We start from the raw sequence: 22,306 nt of genomic DNA, 5'->3' as shown, positions 1-22,306 counted from the left end.
TTGCACGTTCAATTAATGTTTTTCATAATCAATGCAAGTCAGAATTTGCAATCTGCTCCTGATTTGCACATTAAAGAGAGCCATTAATTAAAATTTCCAATCCCTGGCATGTTCCCGCAGGATCCTTGCATTATTTACATAGAAAAAGAGTGCAAGGTGCAAGTTTCTGTGCTGTGTCTCTGCACAGATTGCATGCCTGCCATTCATATTTCTGTGTACGTTTTCAAGGAGGAGGAAGGTTAGAAGTGGATCTCATGCAAATGTCACCAAAAATTACCTCAAGGGCAAGAAAGAGCCAAAAAAGATGGAAGTGACATTAGGGAAGCCGCATCCAGTGTCAGGAATTAAACAGTTCATAGGTTTGGGGCTTGTTATGTTAAATTTTGATTCAGTGGTAAAAAACCCACAGCTAATTGGGGGGGCAGGGGGCAATAAGAGCTTTAAGAAATTATCTCTCTCATTCACCAAAGGCTGGAAGCTGTTGTATGTGCCCTGGGTAGCTGAGCTTCCCAATATGGTCATGCAGCTCTTTTGTTGCTATTTTAATTACTTTCTCTTTATAATTCTGGTTAAAAGTACTAAGCTGGAAGTGTTTCAGTGACTAGTACTTTGTACTCCACAAAACAAGCTGGGGATTCTTGCTTTTAAATAGTATAATGGGTTATTTTCAGTTTATAGTGGGTGACGTGAGGAGTTAAAAACGTGCAGAAGCCCAGGTGAGGCTCTTGCGGAAGGCAGGGTGCTGATGGAAATTGCAAGGCTGTAAAGGGAGGTGTAGCTGTATATGTGTTCATATATATCTGCTTTCACTTTCCAAGAGTTCAGTAGGTCCCTGAAATGTAAACTACTGGCTGAGCTTCTGTAGGGTTCTTTTTGCTTTGACTCCTTCTGTCAGTGGATTAAGAGAAAATACCGGAATCCCACTTCTCTATTCTTCAGCATAAGCTCAAGATAAGTTGTTTGGAAGAACTGGAGAAAATACTGGTTTTGGTAAAAGGAAGAAGTGAGGGACTGTAGGAATGGATTTTGTCACTGAGGGATCAAAAATGGGGGCCACAAATATTAACTGTTACTTATACTTTGTAGAGCTGTGGAGAATTTATACAAAGGTTTGTGATCAATAAGAAAATAAACCTGAATGAAGTGAATCAGATTAAAAAACCCAAATGGAGCGCTCCGTGTGCTCACAAGGCCGTTATCCCCAGCCCTGCCCGGGTTGTTCTTGCTTTAGTGGAGCAGCAGCACTGAGCTCTGCCCAGCAGCGGCCTGAACTTCTCAGCACAGTGCCTTCTCTGCTGCTAACAGACCCCAAATTGTATACAGCTTTTTGAATCCTGCTGAAATTTGTGCATCTTTTCTCAACTCACAGTGATGTTTGGACTTTTAATTTGTATTTTCGAGTCAACTCTACCTGTTTTTCCTGATGGCTGTGACGTTACTCTAGATGGTTCATCCATGGACACTCTCTGTGGCCGTGAGCTAGTAGCATTGCGTCCGTGCACAGAACGCAGTTCTTGTACTCCTTGTAGTCCAGGAGGTGTTTCCTCCTCCATTGTACAACACTTCTATAGTATCCCCTTTGAAATCCCTCCAGGAGAGTTGTGTTGGGCTCATTCACACAGAGGTGAGTTTATACCAGGGACGGGGGTTGCAGAGCACTGCAGTTAGCACAGATGGGCCGGGCTGCGACCCGTGACCCCCTTTGCTCTGAGTGCGCCGCGCTGGGGCCCCGGGACAGTGTGTTTTGCCTCTTGGGAATAAGTTAAATACAACTACGGAGACTGGTCCTTTCTTGTACCCCGCCAGCAGCGCTCCTCGCAGCCTGCGCGGCGTTCCGCAGTGTGCTGCTTTGTGGCCGCTCTGGGGGTGCAGTTACACCTTGAAATGGGAAATGGCAGTTGCTGCCTGCACGGTGGTTCCCAGTCCTGCCTTTCCTTCTCCAGGCTGAGTTTGGACTGCAGAATATTAGAGCATGTGCACCTTTTATTTACACCCTTCAATCTGTGTTTTAAATGAGGTGCTGTGAAGAGACTTTCTTCAAAAAAAAAAAAGACGTGGAGAGATGGAACAAGGGAAGTGAGTGTGAACTGCATGAAGAGTTTGCAGGAAGCAACTCACTATTCATAATTTTACTGTAGCCAGTTTCTTCAACTCAGAGTCAGTTGCTGGATAACTTATATTACACATTGATTAGTTATTCCCTTAAGGTCCTGTATGTCTCAGGTGCAGCTACCCAATGGTTGCTGTTTAATTATGTTTTATTGAAAAGCAGAGGTAAAAGGAGCACTTGAAAACTTTGCAGAACTCGCCTAGGACTGCACAAGGCCGAGCGTTTAGTGCCTTCTGGGAAATGACTTTTCTAAATGTGCAGCCCAGTCCAAGCACTTTGACCCAGAAATGTCTGTTTCTGGGATGGAAGTAGGCGCATCTGTAGCGTGCTGGCGAAGGAGCGTGCTTCCACCTGGAGCGGCGTGGACCTTTATAATAATTGCCTGAGTTGGGCTTTTGGTACGCCAGGCTGGTTAACTGCTCCCGTGACAAATATCTGTGGCTTGTGACTAAACAGCACATTTGTGGACAAGGCCTCTTAAGGATGTGATTAAGAATCCCACTTACATTCATTGCCAGCAGGAGACCTCCAAAGACGCCATGTGTTTTCTGGTTTTACATTCTTGCATATTAAACGTTTCTGTATGAACGCTCCACACTGAACATCTTTATTTTCTTTTGGGTTAGTTCTGTAATATTTCACTGAAAAGGGACTCGAGACAGAGGGAAAGAGTCTGTATAGTATCTACTTAGCGTATGTTTGTTTGTATGTTCTCAGCGTCTTTTATTAGAGGATTTTTTTTCTGTCACTCTAATTCCCGGGCTTTAAAAAAAAAATTTAAAAAATTACATTCTATGCAACATCCAAGTAAGTCATGTCAAAGAAGCGGATTAAGCTTTGACTAACTTTAGATAAGATCGAGTCTGCTTTAGGTACCAGAGAACCTGTTCCACTTCCTGGGAGCGAGGATGTGTCTGGCAAGGCATCCTCCTCTGGGGTTGTGCCCGTGCCCCATCTCACCCTCTGCCTCGCCCCTCTGCTGCACCTGGTTGTCATTTAACTCACCTGGTTAGAGAAGAGCTGTCAGATGAAATGTGCTTTATTGACACCGGCTGGGGATTTTCCAGAGAAGCCTGCGGGAATCAGCTGCAAATAATTCACTCATAATTTTGTTACCATCTCTAATTTGTGGATCGCTTTTAAAACTAAAATGTGTCCATATGTACATCTGGAGATGATAACGTATTAATACAGAGCAGGGTAGGTGTCACAGGGGAGTGGGGGAGGAACTGAGGCACAGGCAGATTACACAGTTTCCAGAGGCATAGAGCAGTTACAGGATTAATTGGTGCTAGGCAAGATCATGGACTTAAATATATTCTTGCTTTGAAGATTTTACTGGGAGCCTGCACAAATGTGTGACAGCAGAACTGGGTTTCAAGCCTGAGTGTAAATTATTGTGATCAAATCTAGCCCACTTAAAAACTGGTAGTTCATTTTAATTGAATTGTATTAGTCTAGACACTTTATGAATACAAAAAACATCGTGCTTGTCAATTCACGCAGAGTTGAATTTGATTTAAATGGATGTGGATGCAGGTGTCCCCAAATTTCACCTTTCCTCTCTGATCTAATGAAGAATCTATTCAACTCTTTTTGGGACTGAGCCAAAGCCTGTTGACATTAATGAAGACCTTTCTCTTGACTAAAATAAATGAATGAATCGGACCCTTTTTTGTAAATTTTGTTGTAATGATCCTATGCCGTGGAGAGCTTTTGGTAAGATCTGGGGTCAGGAAGGATGATAAGCTCCCAGGCTCATGGGTGGCCATTCTGTGTATGTGCCGGTGAGTGAGAGGGAAGAGATGTGAAGTGAGAACCTCTCAGAAAAGGCACAGGTCTCTGTTTTGGAGCTCTGTTGTGGTTTGTGTGCATTTAGTTGGGTAATGGGGGTGTGATAGGGTGTGATGTTTTGTGCGTGTGCAGAATTTGGGCTGTGAGAGGTACCGGGAAAGTATTTTGTGGCTTGTCGTTATTGTATGTCAATAGTTCAGAAATTCTGTGTGGGAGGTAGTGGAGAAGTGCAGGATATTTATTTAACTTCCAGTTTTTGGCTTTTTTTTTTCAGAAAAAAACCCTCTTGCCCTTCCTCACTGAGTGCCAAGGCTTTTAGCTTGTGCTATTTAGTCTTCTTAAGCAGAATTTTTGTCTGCTTCTCTTGTATAGATGTGGTAAAATTGAAATGCTCCCATTTTATAGGTTATCTCCATAGCCATATGTGTTGGACGCTATTGGCGTTTGAGGGTTATTTTAAAGCTGTCTTAAATTCGAGTGCAAGAATTGGTAGGAGAGTCTGTAGTTGTTGACCTCATACACCCGAACTCCGGACTGTGGGATTATGCCACTTTAAACACATCAGATAGGTTTGCCTGTGCTTAAGTTTCCCAAGGTAATTAATAGCTAATTAAATTGAGTTTAGGTAAATACTTGTGCATGTTAGTCTGTATATCCACAAACAAGATGTGGGGAAACAAAGCCTTGCAAAGCATCCGGACAGGCATGTGCAAATGTCAGCTAACTCGGATTAATTGGCAATTGGTTACCTTGAGATGGAAACTCAGTGCTTGTCATGATAAATGTAATTAATGGCCTGGTATTATATGGGGAGGTCAGTCTAGATGGGCTAATGTTCCCTTCTGGCCTTAATATCTAGATAACTATGAAATTTCACATTTCCTCTTCCTTTCTCATTCTTGCATATGTACTTGGGGATTCCTGCCTGGCAGAGATGGGAATGCATGCTGTCAGCTTCTTTACATTTACAGTAATGTAAAACATCAGTTTTTATAAATCTCATTTTTACAAGCCCTGTCCCCTCCCTGGTTTGGGCTGATATCAAAAGATGATGGTTGAGGCGAGTCAGTAGAGCATGAACTTCATGGAAGTGTTTCTCTCTCTCTCCTTTCTCAGCTTCCCCCCTCCCCCAGTCCCCACTAATAAAATCCTTGAATACCGAGCCTTTTATTCTGTTGTTGCATTTAGTTATTTTCTTTACTTTTAGCAAACTCATCTGTGTCTGATCCTGTTGTCCTTACTGTCAAATGCAGTAATATTAGAGTGAAAGGGCTAAATTGAGTCCTTTCTGTAACTCTTCGGGAGTCAGCTGAACTGCTTGTGTGAAAGGGGTTTGCAGCATTGGCTCCTTTGTGCTGAGGGAATACAATTTTCCCCTCTGCAAAGGCTTTTGCATCATTTGCATTCCAATGGAACCAGCAAATTGGGCCTTCAGTATGGAGCAGACCTTTTTATTGCAATCAGCAGAAAAATCGGCCTTTTTCTTACTATCGCTCGATAAAATTCCACAAACTCAGTGTTTTGGGAAGCACGAAGGGAACGTTATTCCCATAATTTTCTAAAATAACCTGTTTTGGGCTAGGATTCAGCTGAAGTCTGTGAGAAACGTAGACATAACTACACCACCTCTAAAAAAATGAGCTCCCTTTCCGCTGGCAAAGGGCTTGCAGCAAGCCAATAATTTTGTCTACGCTGGCTCTTGTAGCTTCTGTCTTACGCTTATTTTATTTCTGTACCATCTTGGTTTTGGGGCACCAGGACATACAGGGGTGCAAATCTGAAGACAGCAAAAGTCCTGCCTGCACCATATTGTTCCTCCTGCAGTTAGTTATGCAGCGGGAATTACAGAAAAGCTGTTGTCCAAAGCCCCATGTTTAAGATGCGATACCTGGAGGAATTCCCTCCGCCTTTTCCTGGCTGGTAACGTTGCTCTGCTGTTGGGAATATAGAGCAAGCTCCAAAAGTAATACCGACAGACTTCAGAATTATGATACACTGGAGCTCTGGCGTAATTCTTTGTTGAAGAAGTTAGAGGCCTAAAATGTTAAGGCTTATTGTTATTCTGAGTTGATAATCTCTGCCTTGCTTTAATAATTTTTCCTCATGCCTGGATAGCCTGCGAGTTGCACAATAATCACTCACACAGCTTTGTAATCAATGCCCAAAGTAATAGGATTCCGCTGGCCAACGGCAATTAATAAATTTGTGTCTTTTTTAAAACACTAGCAAGTCGGGCCTGAAATACGACTGACTGGCTTTCCTCATTTGCATATTTATTGCAGTGGAAAAATTCTTGCTGAATGATTGATGTTGAGCCTGCCTCTTGAATTCCAAACAGCACATTATTATGAAATGAAAAATGCCGGCCATACAGTTGATTAAAGTTGAAGACAGTGGAATCGGTGTTTTTTAAGATTGTGGGAGAATTAAAGGCATATTTTAATAGATGTTGACAAGAAGTGAACTAACAAAAGCAAAGCAAAGGATTTGCTTGAAAAGATTTAATCAAACGTGTTTCTTGGGGGATTAATTGCTGGGGATGACTAGTGCAAGTGGCTGGCTTGTGGATTTGAATGAGAAGTATTGTTCTCAGGCCAGCGTATTGAGTGCCATTTTGACCTGTAGTTTAACTCCTGTCCCACAGTCGTTTGAAAGGAGTGAAAATTTCCCCTCTTCATCTGAATGTTAGGATAAATGCGTGTACCTGATAAAGATACTTTTCATTATGTACAGCTATTAAAATTAAAGAGGTTTGATTCCTCTCCCTCTTTTTATTTGCATAATGTGACCAGTGCTCTGGGCACCGCGTCTGTTCCCGGCAGCGGTGACACGGTAACTCCCCGCGGTGGCAGGGGGAACTCTCCCAGTATTTGGCAGCTCAGCTTTCGCTCTGCGTACCCTGGTTCAAGCACCAGCCTTGTTCCAGCTTTTCTGTGTGAGCATTTGATTCAGCCTGTGGAGGTACACGGAAATCAAAAGCTTGCGCACCGATGATATTCCTGAGATGCCAGATCCTCCGCTTTAATTGAGGGGACAAAGCAGTTAATTTCCAGCTTTGGTGTGGGCTCTGAATTTTAGCCGTGTCCCGTGCGTGCGGTATTTCGTGCTGGACGATGCTCCTGGTTGTGTCTGTGTGTGGTCTGTACCCCGGAGCAGGCGGGCACTCTTCTGTAGGGGAGCGCTGCCGCAGCAGTGCCTCTTCGCACCCTGTAAGGTGCCACGAGCGTATCACAACGGAGTGAAAATCCTGGAAGTTTTTGCCCCAATTTTTAGGATTCCATCCCTGCTGGGCGGATGCGCCAGGGTCAGGCGGGGAGGAGCTTGCCTGGTGGAGCAGTTTTGGGAATCCCACTGGTTGGCTCTCTGTGCGTACCTTTGAAAGCCTGGCCTTGAGGCACCGGCTTTTTTCCATCGACTTAAAGCGTCTCTGCGTGAGGCCGCTCCCTGCTGCTCCGCACCAGCTGCTGCTCTCCGCAGCTGCTTGGGAAGATGAAATGAGACCCCATTTTTAGAGGTCACGAAAAAGAGCGCAGCTATTTTTCTGCGCGGGATGCTGCCTTGCTGTAGACAGGCTGAACTTACAGCGATGGGCGAGCACAGGAGCCGTCGTGGCGGCACGTCCCCAGCACGGCGGTGCTTGGGTTGGAGCGGTGGTGGAGGCACGGCTGTCCTCTGCGTGCCGAGGGGGCTGGTGGGGGGAGCCCCCCGGGGGGGTCGGTGCCCTGCAGCCAGGAGCCACCCCACACAGAGGGGGCTGCCAGCAGCACAGCCAGTTTGTCCATAACCACTGGCATTGACAGAATTGATTTTTTGTGGTTTGAGAGCAGTAGGACAGATTTCATCTCTGGTGGGTCTCCTGACACTTTTGATACATGGCAGTGCTCTCCCTGAATGGAGCTAAATACTCCAGGGCTACTTTCTGACTGGGTGAAGGGATGTATAAAATGAGAACGTATGAGGGAGTATTAACAGAAAGGCACACTTTGATTTACTGATACTGGCTCCCAGCTTTCTTGTTGGATTGATATGCTGTCTGCTGGATCTGGAACAACTTTTTCACTCCTGTATACAAAATGAAGGGGCTCCCATGGACTCTTAAAAGTGACTCTTACAAGAAGTTAGCATCTCACCACAGACACTCTGAGTCCCACTTAAGCTGGAAGTTATATTCAAACCACGTTTGCTGTGTTCTTGGAGCAGCTGCAGATGGATCCCACTCAGCATGGTTTTTTTTTTTCCCAAAGGGCGGCTTTGAAAAGGTTTGATGGAAGAAGGGGTTGCGTGTTGTCCTGGGGTTAGTTGGCCTCTCCTACACACAGAGTATGAGTTGTTTTGGGGATTTCAGTCGCTCATACTGAAATGCCGTAAAGGGATCCAGCTTCTTTTGTTTTTAAGGCAGTACTGAGCCACCTGTCCTCAAAAACACCGGTTGGACATGAAGAAGTAACTCTTGGAAAAGGAGATAGTTTTGAGATTTTTCTCACTACTGATTTACAGCCCGGTGTTAGTTGTGACACTGATGTCGATATAACAGAATATTTACCCCAGCACATTGTAGTGTAGATTATAAGACAGAGGCAGCAAAGCTGCCAGTGTAGAGTGGGAGGGGCACAGACTGGGGTTAACCGGGGTGATAGGCTGTGCCTGCAGGTTGGGAGAGTTTTTGCAGTTGCTGACCACTGCCCGGTGCACTGGACTGGGAAGGGGCAGCTGGGGGACCTTTCAGCATCTGTAGCTGGCTGAACACAATAGAGCAATACCCAGAAGTGATGCTGATGGCAGAGTTAGTGTAGTAGCTCCGGCAGTAAGCTGTTGCCATCAGGATCGTCCCCGTTGGTGAATGAGTCTTTGCATTGTTTCAGCCTTGGCTGGTTTGTGGCGCTTGTGAAAACCATAGTGTCGATTTGATACTTTCTTGGTCCCAAAAGCTTTAGAAACTGAAAATCATCAGAGACTGCCCAGGACCTAACAGAGCTCGTGGTAGGGGGAGGCCCCTGCTACATAGCAGGGCTGGCATTGCCTCTGCTCTTAGAGGTGTTGCTGCCTTTGTTCTGGGAAGGGAGCAGGAGGTGCAGACCTGGTGGGTATCGCATCTGAAAGCTGCGAGTTGGTTGCCTTAATGCACTGGCCTGCTTGAAAGCTCCATGTTTGTGACTCTCTTCTGTTTAATCGTCTGTTTCAGACAAGGAGCAGCATTAAAAAAAAATGTGCTGGGTGGAGGTAGGAGAGCAGGAGGGCTAGCGTCCGGCTTTCTTTCAAAACGACACGGTTCGCATCTATGAAACAGTTTTGGTCTATGCTGCCTACATTCACAAATGGATTCAGTCTTCTCCCCAAAGCAGCCGGTGTAAAGGCAGATGAGGGCATTAGAGGGAAGAGGAGATGAAGAACGAGAGGAGACTGGGAAGAAAGCAGTCCCTTCTGGAATTAAATGTGAAATAGATAGGGCAGGGCTGGATGGGAAGAGGGCAGGGGAGGGTGACACTTGGCTGCTGAAGTTGAGTTTACAGCACACTTAAGCGCCCAACAGTAACAATGAGAATGCCATCCGATAATGCTATTAAATACAGAAGAACTGAAAACATGGAAATTACCCAGCTGTGAGAGGCTCATGATGAAGCCACTGTCTGGAATAATTAGCCCTCCCACCTGGTTAGATGCATGGTCATTGTCTTCTCTGCCCTCTCCATCCCCTTCACTCCAAATAAAATTGCTCCCCATCCCCACTTCTGTTGGGGTCCGTATCTCATAGCCAGGGGGAGCTTGAGCCTGTCTTTATTCCTCGCCTTTTTGCCGTGGCCCTGCTATACCCCAGAAGAGCTGGAGTGCTACTCCAGTTGTAATTGACAGGATCAAAGCCGCCTGGGGTGCATTAGCCCTGCTGCTGGAGGATAGGCAGCGGGTAGAAAATAAACAGTTTCGGAAGCTCTGGGGACATTTAGCTGTGTTGCAGGCAGCGGGAAAGATTTTGCTGCTGTAAGCTGTGCACTCAGGCTAGGGTGGGGGATCTTTGCTTTTGCAAGCAATGCTTGAGCTGCAGACACATACAACAATTGCATTTTTAAGGGCTTTTGTCTATTTGTCTCTTGGAATTGTTTTGATGGTAACACATGACTGTTTTACAAGTACAGCAAACCTAATCCGTTAATAGGTTTATATAGGAGAGTTGTCAGAACGTATCTATAATGAACTGCAGGCTGGGGGAGGATGAGTCCAACAGCTGATCTGCAACAAAAATCTTAAAGCATCTTCTCCTTGACATTCCTGTTACTGAGGTCAGGCCGTAATTTATCTGAAGATGGTGACAACTGAGCAGTATCACAGTGGTAACATGCGGGAGATTGAGACCTCTGAACGTCTGGGCTGATTTCTGCTTGCACTGTCTCTGTCTGGCTGATGAAGATTTGCTGTTCTCTCTATCCACGATCTCTGTGTCCTCTGTTTAAAAAAAAAAAAAAAAATCGAGTGGTGAAAAGTTCTTTCCATTCCGCTATGCTGACTACAAAGAAAGAAACAGGTTTGGGAGTTAAGCAGAGCAGCTCCACTGACTCCTCGTCAGCGCAGGAGCCGGCAGAGGAGGTACCAAGCTCCGGGGTGGTCCCACCACCACAGTGCTCCTCCTGCCCTTGGGACAAATCAGGTGCTGCAGCCGCCGGGGTTACAGCCGCCCCGTGAGGGGATGCGTGTCCCGGGTGCGTGGGGGGAGAAGCCAAGCCTGTGTGACCGGATCCTGCAAGAAAACTTATCCTGGGGCAGTGTGCGACGTTCCTCCGAGCGGTGCATTTTTTCCCCTTTCTGTGGTGCCTTTTTGTAAAAGGCAGTACACCAGTGTTGGGTAAATAGAAATTAATCTGTGTAAAGTTCAGTTTAGGTTTTTGGATAGAAGCGTGCTAAGTGTGTTACCTGTAAGAGCTGACCCAGTGATTGATGTGTAGCAAGGTACAAAGGGAGAGTTTGTGTAGGCCTAGACAAACACTTGTTTTATATCAGAGTGGTCTGCAGGGAGGCTTGTTGGTTGACACAAAAGAACTATTTTTAAAGCACAGATGCTGCAACAGTGTGTAGTTAACTCTTCCCACAGTCAGCTGCAACTGTGTATCCTTGGAAAACATTGGAACAAAGATTGTTTTCTCTGCATCTGCATAGATAGAGGAAAATTGTCAGCTATGAAAGCCTGTGGATACACAGCATCACATCTACATTCAGGATTTGTGTCTGCAAATACTCTGGAAGGCAGCTACTCATCCCTGTAAAACTAAACCTTCACACCATGTATTGATCATTTTATACACCTCTCCACCCCAATCTTTTCTTCACTTTCTCTCTTTCTAAGGATCTCTAGGCCTGCAGTTCTGCTTTTCTGATCAGAATTTTCTCATTAAACTTGCCAGGTCATTGTTTAAGTTTCCCCCATAGATCAGATCTTGCTACATTTTCTTTTACTTACCATCTAATTTCTTGTACCTCCTGTGTGGTGAGCACAGCGGTAGTCACAGCCCTGCGGGAGTTTGGTTTCTCTTCTTGCCTGCCTTCTTTCTGCTCCCTGTAGCATGTGCATTATGTGCAAGAAAAGTCAGAGGTCAAGTTTAGGCGGGATGTACATATACACATTTTCCCTTGTGTTACTTCGTATTACTTCATATTATTCAACTGAAGCTGGCCTCTACCGCAGAACTTAACACAGGAGAGAAATGAGTGAGTCAGCAAAAAGGTTGTTGTCGTATGTGAGTGTCATGAGACACTTCTGCACACAGTACTTGTGTCTTCAATGTGTTAATCCTTTAGGCTCTGCAGTCTGCGTGTTTGTCAATAAAACATTAGATCAGTGTACTCCTGATGTGCGGCCAGGCAGATGTTTAGAAGGCAGTCCCGCCTTCTTTCCTCCTTTTTAGGAAAGAAGTGTTCTTTCCCAGCATGGTGGTATTTGACATTAACAGCTATAAATCAGTTTGAAAATAAAACCACATTTCTAACTGATTACAAAAAAAACCAGTTTATGGAACACGCAGTAGCTGTGGCAGAAATTCAGATTCAAGATGAGAAACTAAGCGCTGCAAAGCTAAGTCTTCACCAGAAACAAGGATCAGTGGCAAATTGTCGCTTGTGTCTCTCATTCTGCAGGTTGTAAAGCCCTGGAGACATTGCTGAAAGTGTTAGTGGACCTTCAGGATGAGCTGCTTTATCAATACCCAGGCACGAGGCATCTGGTAGATGGAAAGCAGTCAAAAACCGAGAGGTAAATACAAAATAAGACCTTTCTGAATCCTTTGATTCAAACAGGACAGTGCACAGCCTTCCTGACCATATTCACTCTGCTGTTCTCTCAGTTGCTGCTGTATCTGTGTGAAGACATTGGACAAGTGACCATTTGAATTCCCCTGCCAGTGTGGGAAGTCTGTTTTGTAATTTTTCTGGTAATGGAAGAGGGGCTAAACTGTGGGATTTTTGCCATAAATATCCCCATGGAGTGGAAAGAGCATGGGTGGCAGTGGAGGAGCCATTAAAAATTCACACACATTGCCTTAGAGAGGTGTAGGGTGTTTAGTCTGTGTGTTTTTGTTCTAGTGATGATGAAATCCCTAGCAGTAGTGATGAAGAGCAAGTGGATAAGGCTCAGGAGAAGAGGAGGAGCCTCCCCAAACGAAAGCTAAAGATGGATGACTACCCAGAGTTCATAGCCAAGCGGTATGCTGACTTCAGGACCTGTCGGAACAACATCTTGCAGAAGTGGCATGACAAGACAAAGCTGGCATCTGGCAAAATGGGAAAGGCAAGTCTTTGTGTCTGTGTGCTGACGTGCTCATTGTTTAGCAGAGATTTGTGGAACAAGTGGATTTGAAAGTTTCATCTCATGGAAGTTCCAAGTTAAGCTGAGAGTTACGGCAGTAAGAATTAACACAGGTGCACACACTCTCCCAAACTTAAAAGAGTTTGGAAAGAAGCTGAGCCCTCAAATTTCAAAGGCATAGGTTGCTCTCTTTTGTTTTGAGCAAATGGGCAGGAAAAAAATTTTTCAGGGGCAAATGGTTTCGCAAGTTTTGGGAAAAACTCTTGGATAGTATTGGTGTGCTCCCAACCAGACATCTCATCATAGCCGGTCTCCAGCAACAAGTCAGCTCTATGCTGAAATGCCACTATTGCTGATCAACAAGCTGTTTGTGTTTACAGCAGAACTAGGCGCTTCTGTGGCTCTCCTCCTCCATGAAGTGTATGCTTTAATACAACGGGTAATCATTTTGCCCAAAGATCCAGGGTCTCCTAACATCTGTGAGTTAGTATTAATCATTGAGAAGTTCATCTGAACCAGAACAGCAAAGGCATTTTATTAAGCCAGCCATCAGGTTGCCTCAGGTTGGGAAGGGAGAGAGAAACAAATAAAAAATCCTAGCAGAAATCCCTGCAATGAAACCCAAACCCCCTCCTCTTGGAATGCTGTCTGCTTATCCACTGACATGGAAAGATAGAGGAACATTGCTGCCTTGAGGAAAAGCTTTCTGCATTATCTGACACTAGTTAATGTTGTTGCAGGGTTTCGGTGCCTTTGAGCGTTCAATCTTGACTCAGATTGATCATATTATGATGGACAAAGAGAGATTACTACGGCGAACGCAGACCAAGCGATCAGTGTATACAGTGCTGGGAAAGCAGGAACAGGAATCTAATCCGGTCCCTGAATCTTTGCCCGAAAATTCGGTAAGGGTATTTTCTTTATTTAACTCACCCTGTAGTAGCAGTGCAACTCTTCGCAAAACAATTAATTTGATCCTTTAACAGGTAATAGTCTTGCGAGAGATTTATGAAGGAGATACCTGCGTGTTGATTCCTTAATGTAATGACAAAGAAAAAGATGTAGACGTTTCAATTCCAGTTTTATGGTGTTTGCATTATCTCCTGTGCCAGTTCCTGACGGGGGAAAACAAGGTTTGGGCTGTGATTCTGCCCTTCCTGTGATGTAGGAAGTGATGCTTGCTATATCTGCTTTTTGAGGTCCTGGCTATGAAACTTTGGTTCTACTCTGGCGTTTAGAATCTTTAACCCAGAAAGTCACTTCTAAAATCACACTGCATACAACCTACAGAATATGTTAGTAGTAAGTCTGTTATTAATTTAGTATTTAAGAATGAATAAATATTCAATTCAGAGAGATCATGTAGAATTACTGCACTTGCAAGATATATTTTTGCCATTACATTAAAAATATCTGTAGTATTTTGCCAGAAAGACTTTGCACAGTCCTATTTATTTCCCAGTAAAGGTATCATAAATCTATTTTGGCATTAGCAGCGTTTCTGCCTTGCCTTTAAATGTATTCCTAGTCCTTAAAAGCTTGTTATGTTGGGAGCTTTTCTCCATTCCTTCATATCTGCAAGTGTGTTTACAAGCTGCTGCACGTGATGTCGTCAGAGTTAGGGAGAGAAATACGCATATACGAGCTTTCACTATTTCTTTGTGCTTCTAGGAAGTCCTCCCTCAGTCCGATTCCAACAGGCACCTGAAGGACATAGATGAGGAGATATTTGATGATGATGACTTTTATCACCAGGTAGGTGATGGTAACTCTGTGTTGGAATTATGGCTCCAGTTCGTTTTTAATACAGAGCTCATGTGGTTCTGTGCTCTAAATTTCTCTTACCAGTGAAACTCATCTACCTGTTTAACATCCAACATCTCCGTAGATACCTCAGAGGACTTTGCTCTCAACTTTCGATGTAGGGCCATGTGAGCTTAAATTTGCATTGTGGATGTCACCTTACTGCCATTGCTGGCGCTGCTGCGCTCGAGTGAGTCGGGGCTGCAGGATGTTGTTCTCGCTGGTGATCGTTGCTACACAAGAGAAAAATTGCTGAATTCTCTAAAGGTGACTGTTCTCTGTGGGTAGAGTCCCATTATGAAAAACGATTCTAGCAGATACTCAAAAGCACCTAAGTTACTCTCATCTCAACCTAAATCATCTCATCTACCTACTGAATGAAAAAGCTACAGGGCTTCTCTAGCACTTTTCTTGGAGTTGGGCCAGCTTGGATTTAGGCCAGTTATTCTTTTTGTTTGCAAAATTCTTAGAAGCAAGGAATCTGCACCCAGTGCATGGAGGCTGCAGCTTAGGGAAACCTTGTGTTTGTAATTTATTTAATAAATGACAGTGCCAGCTTGATGAAATACCGAAATTGCCAATTATTGGGGAGTATGATTCACTGTAAGTCCTTCCTCAATGCACGAAAAACTAGTTTTTCTCTGATGATCCACAGCGAGCTTTAATTTCAGGAGTAAACAAGTATCATTATATCATTAGAAAGGCGTAAATTTCTGATCCGAATAGTTCTTAGAGTGGCTAGTAAAGTGTTAGGGCAGTGGAAGAGAGCTGTTGCTGTGTGACTGTGCTCTGATAACTGATTTAACCAGAAGCATTTGAATACTTTGAAGGTTTAGGGTTTCTTGTACAAAGTGAGGATTAAAGATGAATCAAAAGGTGTATTAAATAGGTAATTCTTATGTGTTTTATGGATAGGAAGTACAGAGAACTTTAATGCTGACTGTTTTTTTTTTTTCCTTCGAAGATTTTCAACACCCTTCCAACCCTACTGCTGTAGATGTCCAAGAAAGTTTTTGCAGTAGACCTCACCTAGTGCAGAATTAGGACAATTTGAATATTTAATGTTTGCAAGAGATCTACTCAAGGCAGCCTGCCTCAGAGCCAGGATTGTATTCCAAGCTAGCTTCTCTCCAGGCTGTGTCTGTTTTTAAGAGCATCTCTGCTAGTATTGCTGTGGCTTGAGCAGCGTCTCTTGGGCAAGTGGAGATCCAGGTTCATCCGGGTGGGCTCTAAAATGGTGATCAGAGAGTGCCCGTCTGGTTGTGGTTGAAGAGGCCAAGTCTGTAAGGCAGTAAGATAATACTGAGTTGAGATTTGGGGTCCAAGTGGACCAGAAGCCCAGCTTTGGAGGCCAGGTGGACCCTGAGAAGACAGAGCAAATTAAGTTAGTCTAACAAAATTGTGAAGTGGTCAAGGAGAAATAGCTGTGGTTGACAGTTAGTGGACCTGTGCAGAGAAGGTGCTTATTGGCCGTGAAATGTAAAATTTTAAAAAGAAAAATAGCAGTAGCTGAATGGCCCATCTTTCCTTCCAATAACTTTAACTTCGATAAATCGTGATTTCAGAAATATGACTAGTCACAGCTTAGCTTTTCCCCTCACTGGTTAATTGGGGTGCTGGGGTTAATCTAAATTAAAACTTAAACTAATAGAGGTCATTGAGGGAAGAGAATCACCTGAGTAAAACAAATGGGTCTGCCAGGCACAACTGTATCTTGGCCATTTCCCAAGAGGGACGTGGCAGCAAATTGGAGTTGTTTCAGCATTCGGTAGAGGTGAAGGATGGGTGACACCAGTTTAATGTACGGCACCTCCGGAAACGTTCCAGATTGCATTCCTGGCTGTACCAACTGCTGCCTCCCACGCGCAGTGAATAGGAGCAGGACCAGCCAACAACATCTGGCAGCACAGCGAGGAATGGGTGCAACTTTCGAAACCCCATAGACTCTAAATATGGTGCTTAGCCTGGTGGAGGCTTTAATCACTTACCACTCTTTGGCAGCGGGCTACGACAGCTTATCCCAGCCTCGTACATCACGCACAGACATCTGCTGAGCCGCGAGGCAGCTACACATTCATTTTCCTTTCTGGCTTGGTTTTTTTTTTTATATCCCTTCCTCCCTCCTTCTCTCTCTCCCTCCCTCCCTCCCTTCCACCCTTCTCCTCTCCTCCCGTCCCCAGTGTGCTTCTTGGGCGAGATGATCTGTAAAGATTATTGCTTCTTTGTGTGCAAGTAATTGTGAGGATGCCAGCCCCTTGCTAGACCCCGCGCAGCACCTGTTCCGCTGACCTGGTTAATGTCTGCTCTTGAGTGGGATTTGGCAGAGATTGGAGCGGAAGCCAATTCACTGATAAGGCTGAAGAAAATGGCTGTATGTTTTCTGTCACCTCCCAATTAAATTGGTTTCATAAAGTGCTTTCCTTTATTTGTCAGGGTGGTAAGCTGAAGCTGAACATTGCATTCAGAAAGGGTAGAGTGCATTACAATAGGGCGCTGACAATACGGTGAATGTGTTTTCTTTCAGATGGGTCATAACTATGCAGCGCTTTTGTGTGCGTGTGTGATTGCGTGTGTGGATGTACATATATAAATAAAATGTAGGAAGGGAACTGGCTCTTCAGGAGTAATCGGCAGCAACGTCTCTAGTGGTTGGAGCTGAGGTTGCTCAGAAACTCTGACCTCTGTGCATAATACTTACTGCAAAGCGTAAGTGTACATTTCAACGGGTGCTTTTTTCTTCGTATTTAAATTTAGATCCAGACTTTCTTTAGTATCACTTTCATTTTTCTAAATAAAATTTTCTAACGATTCGTTTATTTTGATTACTGCTTATGCTTTATTAAAAGTAAGCATCCGGATAAAGAAGGACATTGGAAACCAACTTCCTGGATGTTTCAGTGTAAAATTAAGCAAGTAAAAATGAACGAGATCTGATGAATGCGCACAAGTTAATAACTGAATAAGTAGCTATACTGTTTCATTACAGATTATAATACAAAACTCTGTCATGAATCTGTTTTTCCTGTGGAAAAACAATTTTCTCATCCAGGTCTTGGTATTCAGGGGAATTCACCATGTGGAGCTGGTGGAATTTTACAACAACTCAGGATTTAACTCTGTTGTGTCTGTTCATCCCCCTTTGCCTTTCCTCATATTCTTCACTTGTTTTATAAGCAGTTATAATTTTTATCGTGGTGGCCCATGTTGAATGGTAATGTAAAGCTGAGCTGAGTAATGCGAGTGAAATATTTTTATTTGGGCTGCACTGGGTGGGAATAGTTAAGCTGTTTCGGAAGGATCCTCATTACTGACAGCAGTGAGAGTCTAGACCCCATTTCCTTTTCTTTTAAGCTCTCCTTCATACATGGTTTTAAGGGAAGAAAAAGGCTTTTGTATTTTTAGAAGTCATATTTACGTAGAATTCATTACAGCTAATACTGCAGCATTAAGACTTAAAATTCCACCCTGCTACCAGAGAGCTGCTGGTCTGACATGCTACAGTGGAGATTTTATTATTAGGTTGAAATACTCCTCTAGTAAAGAAGAAAGTGGAAATTGGTTTATTTCCGACAGGAATTAGGTTAGTGTTCATATGCTAAGCGTTCCACTGGTAGCAGCTCTTCCCAGAACAAATGTTCATCATTGATGGCAGCAGGTATGCCTAAAGAGAATTAGGAATATACATAATCCCTTTTTTTCTCTGCTCTCCTGCTCCCTCCTCCCCCTAATTTTGGTTATGTTGTATACCATCACTTTTGATAACAACCCCCAGTCATCAGTCTTATCCGTGATCACCACAGCTTCAGAAGCTGAGCAGAGCCGAAGCGGATGGGGAACGTTTAACCAGACACTGACGTCTTCAGAGAGAGACAGCAGCAGCTTGGCAGGCAGGACTGCTGGTGGGTTGGAGAGGGCTGTCACCCCTCGGCTACTGCGCTGCCTTGAGTTGAACTGGTGCTGTGGGATTTACTCCCAAGGTGAGCGCTCTTGAGTAGCGAGGAAGAGGCTTGCTCCCTTCCTTATCTACACCCTTATTACTTAGGAAAGGAGTTGATCCTGTAGAAGATGTTTAATTGTAGGGCATGTGACTTGCTGTCCCTCGTGGAGTGGCACTGCCCACTCTTGCACACCCGGTGTGACAGATGTGCTTTTTACAAGGGAGCAAGAAATCGCACGAGCTTTCTTTTCCCTAGTTTAGAGTTCAGAATGCCTGCTTTAATCTGAGTAACCCCAAAATAAACTTGCAAGTCTGAATCCCTCGTTACGACACTTCTAGATCAATTTGTTTCTCTTCCGAGTTGTTCCTGTGTCTGAATCACACTGTATGGCTTTTTAGAAAACTTTACCTGATGGGGTAAATTTCTCCTCATGTCCCAAACAAGAGTCAGCCTAAAGTAGTTTCCTGGGCACATACAGTGGTTCTTCTCCCAGGTATTTGATAATGCCATAAACAAGTAATTACTAATCCAGTGAACTATTAAAAGTCGATAATGGTGACGAATAGAGAGAAGACTGGCTTTCTGACAAGCTGGTTTACCTTAATTAAACCGGTGAGTGATTAATATGGACAGCTGATCTTATGGCTTTAATTAGATGCATTTAGAGTTTTGTGTGAATAAGAGATGTCTCGAACCATCCCACAGGTTAATGGCAATACAATACTCTTATCACAGGCATGTATCTTTCAAATGGCTGGGTAGATGGTTAATAACACGTTTTAAAGCTTGATTTGAAACTTCTCTTAATGGGTTATTAGAAAATATGCAAGTCAATGCCTATTTTATACAAAACTGAATTTTAATAAAATCTTTTTTTAAAAAGAGACTGTCCAGCGATTTCATCTTGCAGTTTAGGTTTTTACATTATAAACAGATTGCAGAAAATTAAATTTTAAAAAGAGTGTTTCAGGAGCATTTAAAAATACCTGAGCTGCAGTCTACATTTTCTCTGGTGTTCCTAGAAATCCAAATGATGTTACGCTACTACTGTGTGGGAGCTTGAAAGAGGACAAGAAACAGCTTGTTTCTACATCTGGGCCGAATGCAGGGTAAAATGTATGCTGAGTCCTGGACTAGAAGCAACTTTTTCATAATTTATGCTGTTTTAAATAATTGTATGGTGTATAAATAGGAAAAAGAAGGAAAAATTCATGTGATTTACCACGTCTCTCTAAAGACTCAAAGAGAAAAACATTAAATTAGAAAGTATTGAAATTACATTGATAAAGTGCAGCTTTGTCAACTTTCTGTTCCAGAGTGACTTTGTCTTTTCACCAGGAAAGAGGAAAAGCGTTTGGTGTTTATAGTCTTACTTCTTTACTTGGACTCAACAAGTTGTACTTAGCTTCTTTCTTTTTGTTTCCTACAGTGATTTTGTTAAAAAATAACTGCTTTTTAAACTGTTAAAAGATATCGTTTTTTCAATATGATGTGTCGTGTTGCAGCTCTGAGGCAGGATGAAGGTAGTTTGCTGAGCTTTTGAAAGGATTCTGTGTTAAAAGGTAGCAGAGTGCCATTAGTAGACCTTCACACCGTGGTAATTGTTTGTTTACTCTCTCCAGTAAGAATTGCACATGTAGCTAGAAAAGTCCACATACCCAATTTGCAATTATTTCAGAGTTCCTCGCTAGTAAACTGAGTATTTTTTTAGCCAAGGAGTGATGGAGTGTTCTAGGAAAGGTCACGCCTGAAGTCTGGGTTTCTCACTTTTTTTTCACATTGTTTCAGAATCCACGGATAGTCGAATCTTTCTGTTGCTTTCAGCAAATGGCCAAGATGGCAGCAGCAGTGCGAGGTTCTGCTTTTCCGTTGTTGTGCACAGTTGTAAAATGAACATCGTTGGCCCCTTGTTTGAGGCGTGGGGAGCTGGCTAGGGCTGCTGTGCCTTCCCTGTACAGCAGCCAGCACAGTGGCTGGGCTGAGACTGCATCTCGCCTCTTCACGTACCTGACGCCTGAATTCAGAGGCAGTGGTGCCACTTGCAAGACAGCGTAGATGGCTTTGATGCACTGGAACAGAAATGACCCGTGCCTTTGCTGGCGTGTCTGAAGATGTTAATAACATCAGAGAAAAAGTGTGCCTTTTGTGCTGATATTTCTAAGCTTTGTAAACTCAACTGTTTCCTTTTACTGTAGATCCATCTTTTGCAAGGTATTAATTTGAACTGATCTGTGAGGTCTAAGAGTAGGGAGCCTTTTGTCACAAGGCTTGTTTCAGCAATGCTTAGCTCTTTGTCTGAACTGGAAATTCTTGGGGGTCTGCAAATCAGAAAGGTCAGCAACTGTAGTATTAGAAACACTGATAGATAGTGCATGAAAATGAGACCTAACCTCTAAAATGAAAACTGACCTCTAGCATGAGGAATGAATCCCTATTACCCCCGAATAACACCCTGATGGCATTTCTAAATCCCTCTAATTTTGTACAGTGTACTTTGTGTGTGTGTCTCTAACTAGTGTAGAGAGGGAGTCCTTTTAAGGTGAATTCTTTAGAAAGCACACATCACTGACTCCAGTGTAAATTTTAACAATGGCTTTGGTGTCAGCAAGGGTAGGTGACTCCTAACCGCTTCGGAAGCTCTTGCCTTCGGACGCGTTCTGCGGCCACGCTGCCATGCTCTTTGCTGGCGGCTGCAGATGTGAAGCTCTCGGCTGCTGAGGGTGCAGGAGGCAGAGTCAGTTCCCACCTGCTCCTGGCCCTCCACGAACACGCTTGTGCGCCTTGGCAAAGCCAACGACCCCGGGTGCTTTGCTGGTGTGGTGGGTTTTGACTAGAGTCTGATCGCGTTGGTTTAATAGCAAAGCTTTGTTCAGTAACACCTGCACAGGAGCGCTCGTGGCAAGCATTGCTGCTTCGTTCTAAAGGCAGATAAACCTGACGTTAGCACCTTTCTTCTGCTTACTGTTGCCCATTGTCTACTTTGCACGTAGTTTGTCCTCCTGGTTCCAGCTCCTGGCAGGAGCAGCCCGGAGTCAGTAGTTGAGCCGCAGGGTGCTTGGATGAGCTTGCCCGTTGCTGTGGGTAGGCAGTTGTGTTTGTTTACGTGGGAGCCTGAGCTTAGGTGTTTGAAGTTCAGGGAAGATGTGAAGAGGTGAAGGAGGGAAAGCAAAAAAGGATATGTTTCAAATCAAAGCCTTTTGATGCTGGACTTGCCTAACTCAAACTCTGTCTTCACACATCAGGGCTTAATGCTGATAGTGATTTACTTACACTTCCTAGTTAATAATTAGACATTGGGAGACACCATATATCACTCCTAATGGAATATATGGGGTCTGATGAGAGTTTTCTGTTTTGACTAATAAATTTTAACCAGAATCGCCAAGCTTAATGAAATATTACAGCTTCGGAAGTGTTTTAAGTCTTGTGCTGTGAAAACAGTGTTGCTTTACTCAGTAAAATGAATTTATCATTCATTCTGTATCCTGAGTCCTAGCTGGCTCTGGAGCATGGGCTGAATGCAAGACTCTGAACTAGAAAGCGGAAAAACTAATCAAATCCTTAAAGACCAAAGGCAGCGAGGCAGGTCTAGACTGACTTTTTCAGTGGTAGCCTCTGGCTACATCCACTTTCATTTTAGTAACCATTGTTAGCATGATTTATAACTTTAGCTTTAAGACGTACACTATTTAGATGTAATAAGATGCTTCGCAGCTTTTATTTCTATTTCCTAATTTCCCTCTCGTCCCTGCTCTTTTTTTACTTCCCCCTTGTCTTTGTCCCCCTCTTTTCTCCCCGGGAGTGTCCCCAGTCCTGCAGTTGACGCTGCATTGAAAGAACATTTCGCTGTCAGCCCCAAGGTCAGCAAAACCG

The 22,306-nt window shown here is 43.8% G+C and overlaps 1 protein-coding gene across 1 annotated transcript in view; it reads left to right on the top strand.

Annotated features, from left to right (window-relative positions):
* The window catches only part of AATF (apoptosis antagonizing transcription factor), a 54,494-nt gene that overhangs the window by 8,722 nt on the left and 23,466 nt on the right, over positions 1-22,306 (top strand). Inside the window, exons 5-8 of the mRNA XM_074922705.1 lie at positions 12,026-12,140; positions 12,470-12,674; positions 13,433-13,597; positions 14,364-14,447. Of these exons, the coding sequence (XP_074778806.1) occupies positions 12,026-12,140; positions 12,470-12,674; positions 13,433-13,597; positions 14,364-14,447 (569 nt within the window). The remainder of the gene's footprint in view (positions 1-12,025; positions 12,141-12,469; positions 12,675-13,432; positions 13,598-14,363; positions 14,448-22,306) is intronic.

This window comes from Athene noctua, chromosome 19, assembly GCF_965140245.1.
Source record: "Athene noctua chromosome 19, bAthNoc1.hap1.1, whole genome shotgun sequence".
Taxonomy (NCBI): Eukaryota; Metazoa; Chordata; class Aves; order Strigiformes; family Strigidae; genus Athene; species Athene noctua.
Note: the sequence above shows the minus strand (reverse complement) of the source record. Positions and strands in the feature narration are given on the sequence as shown.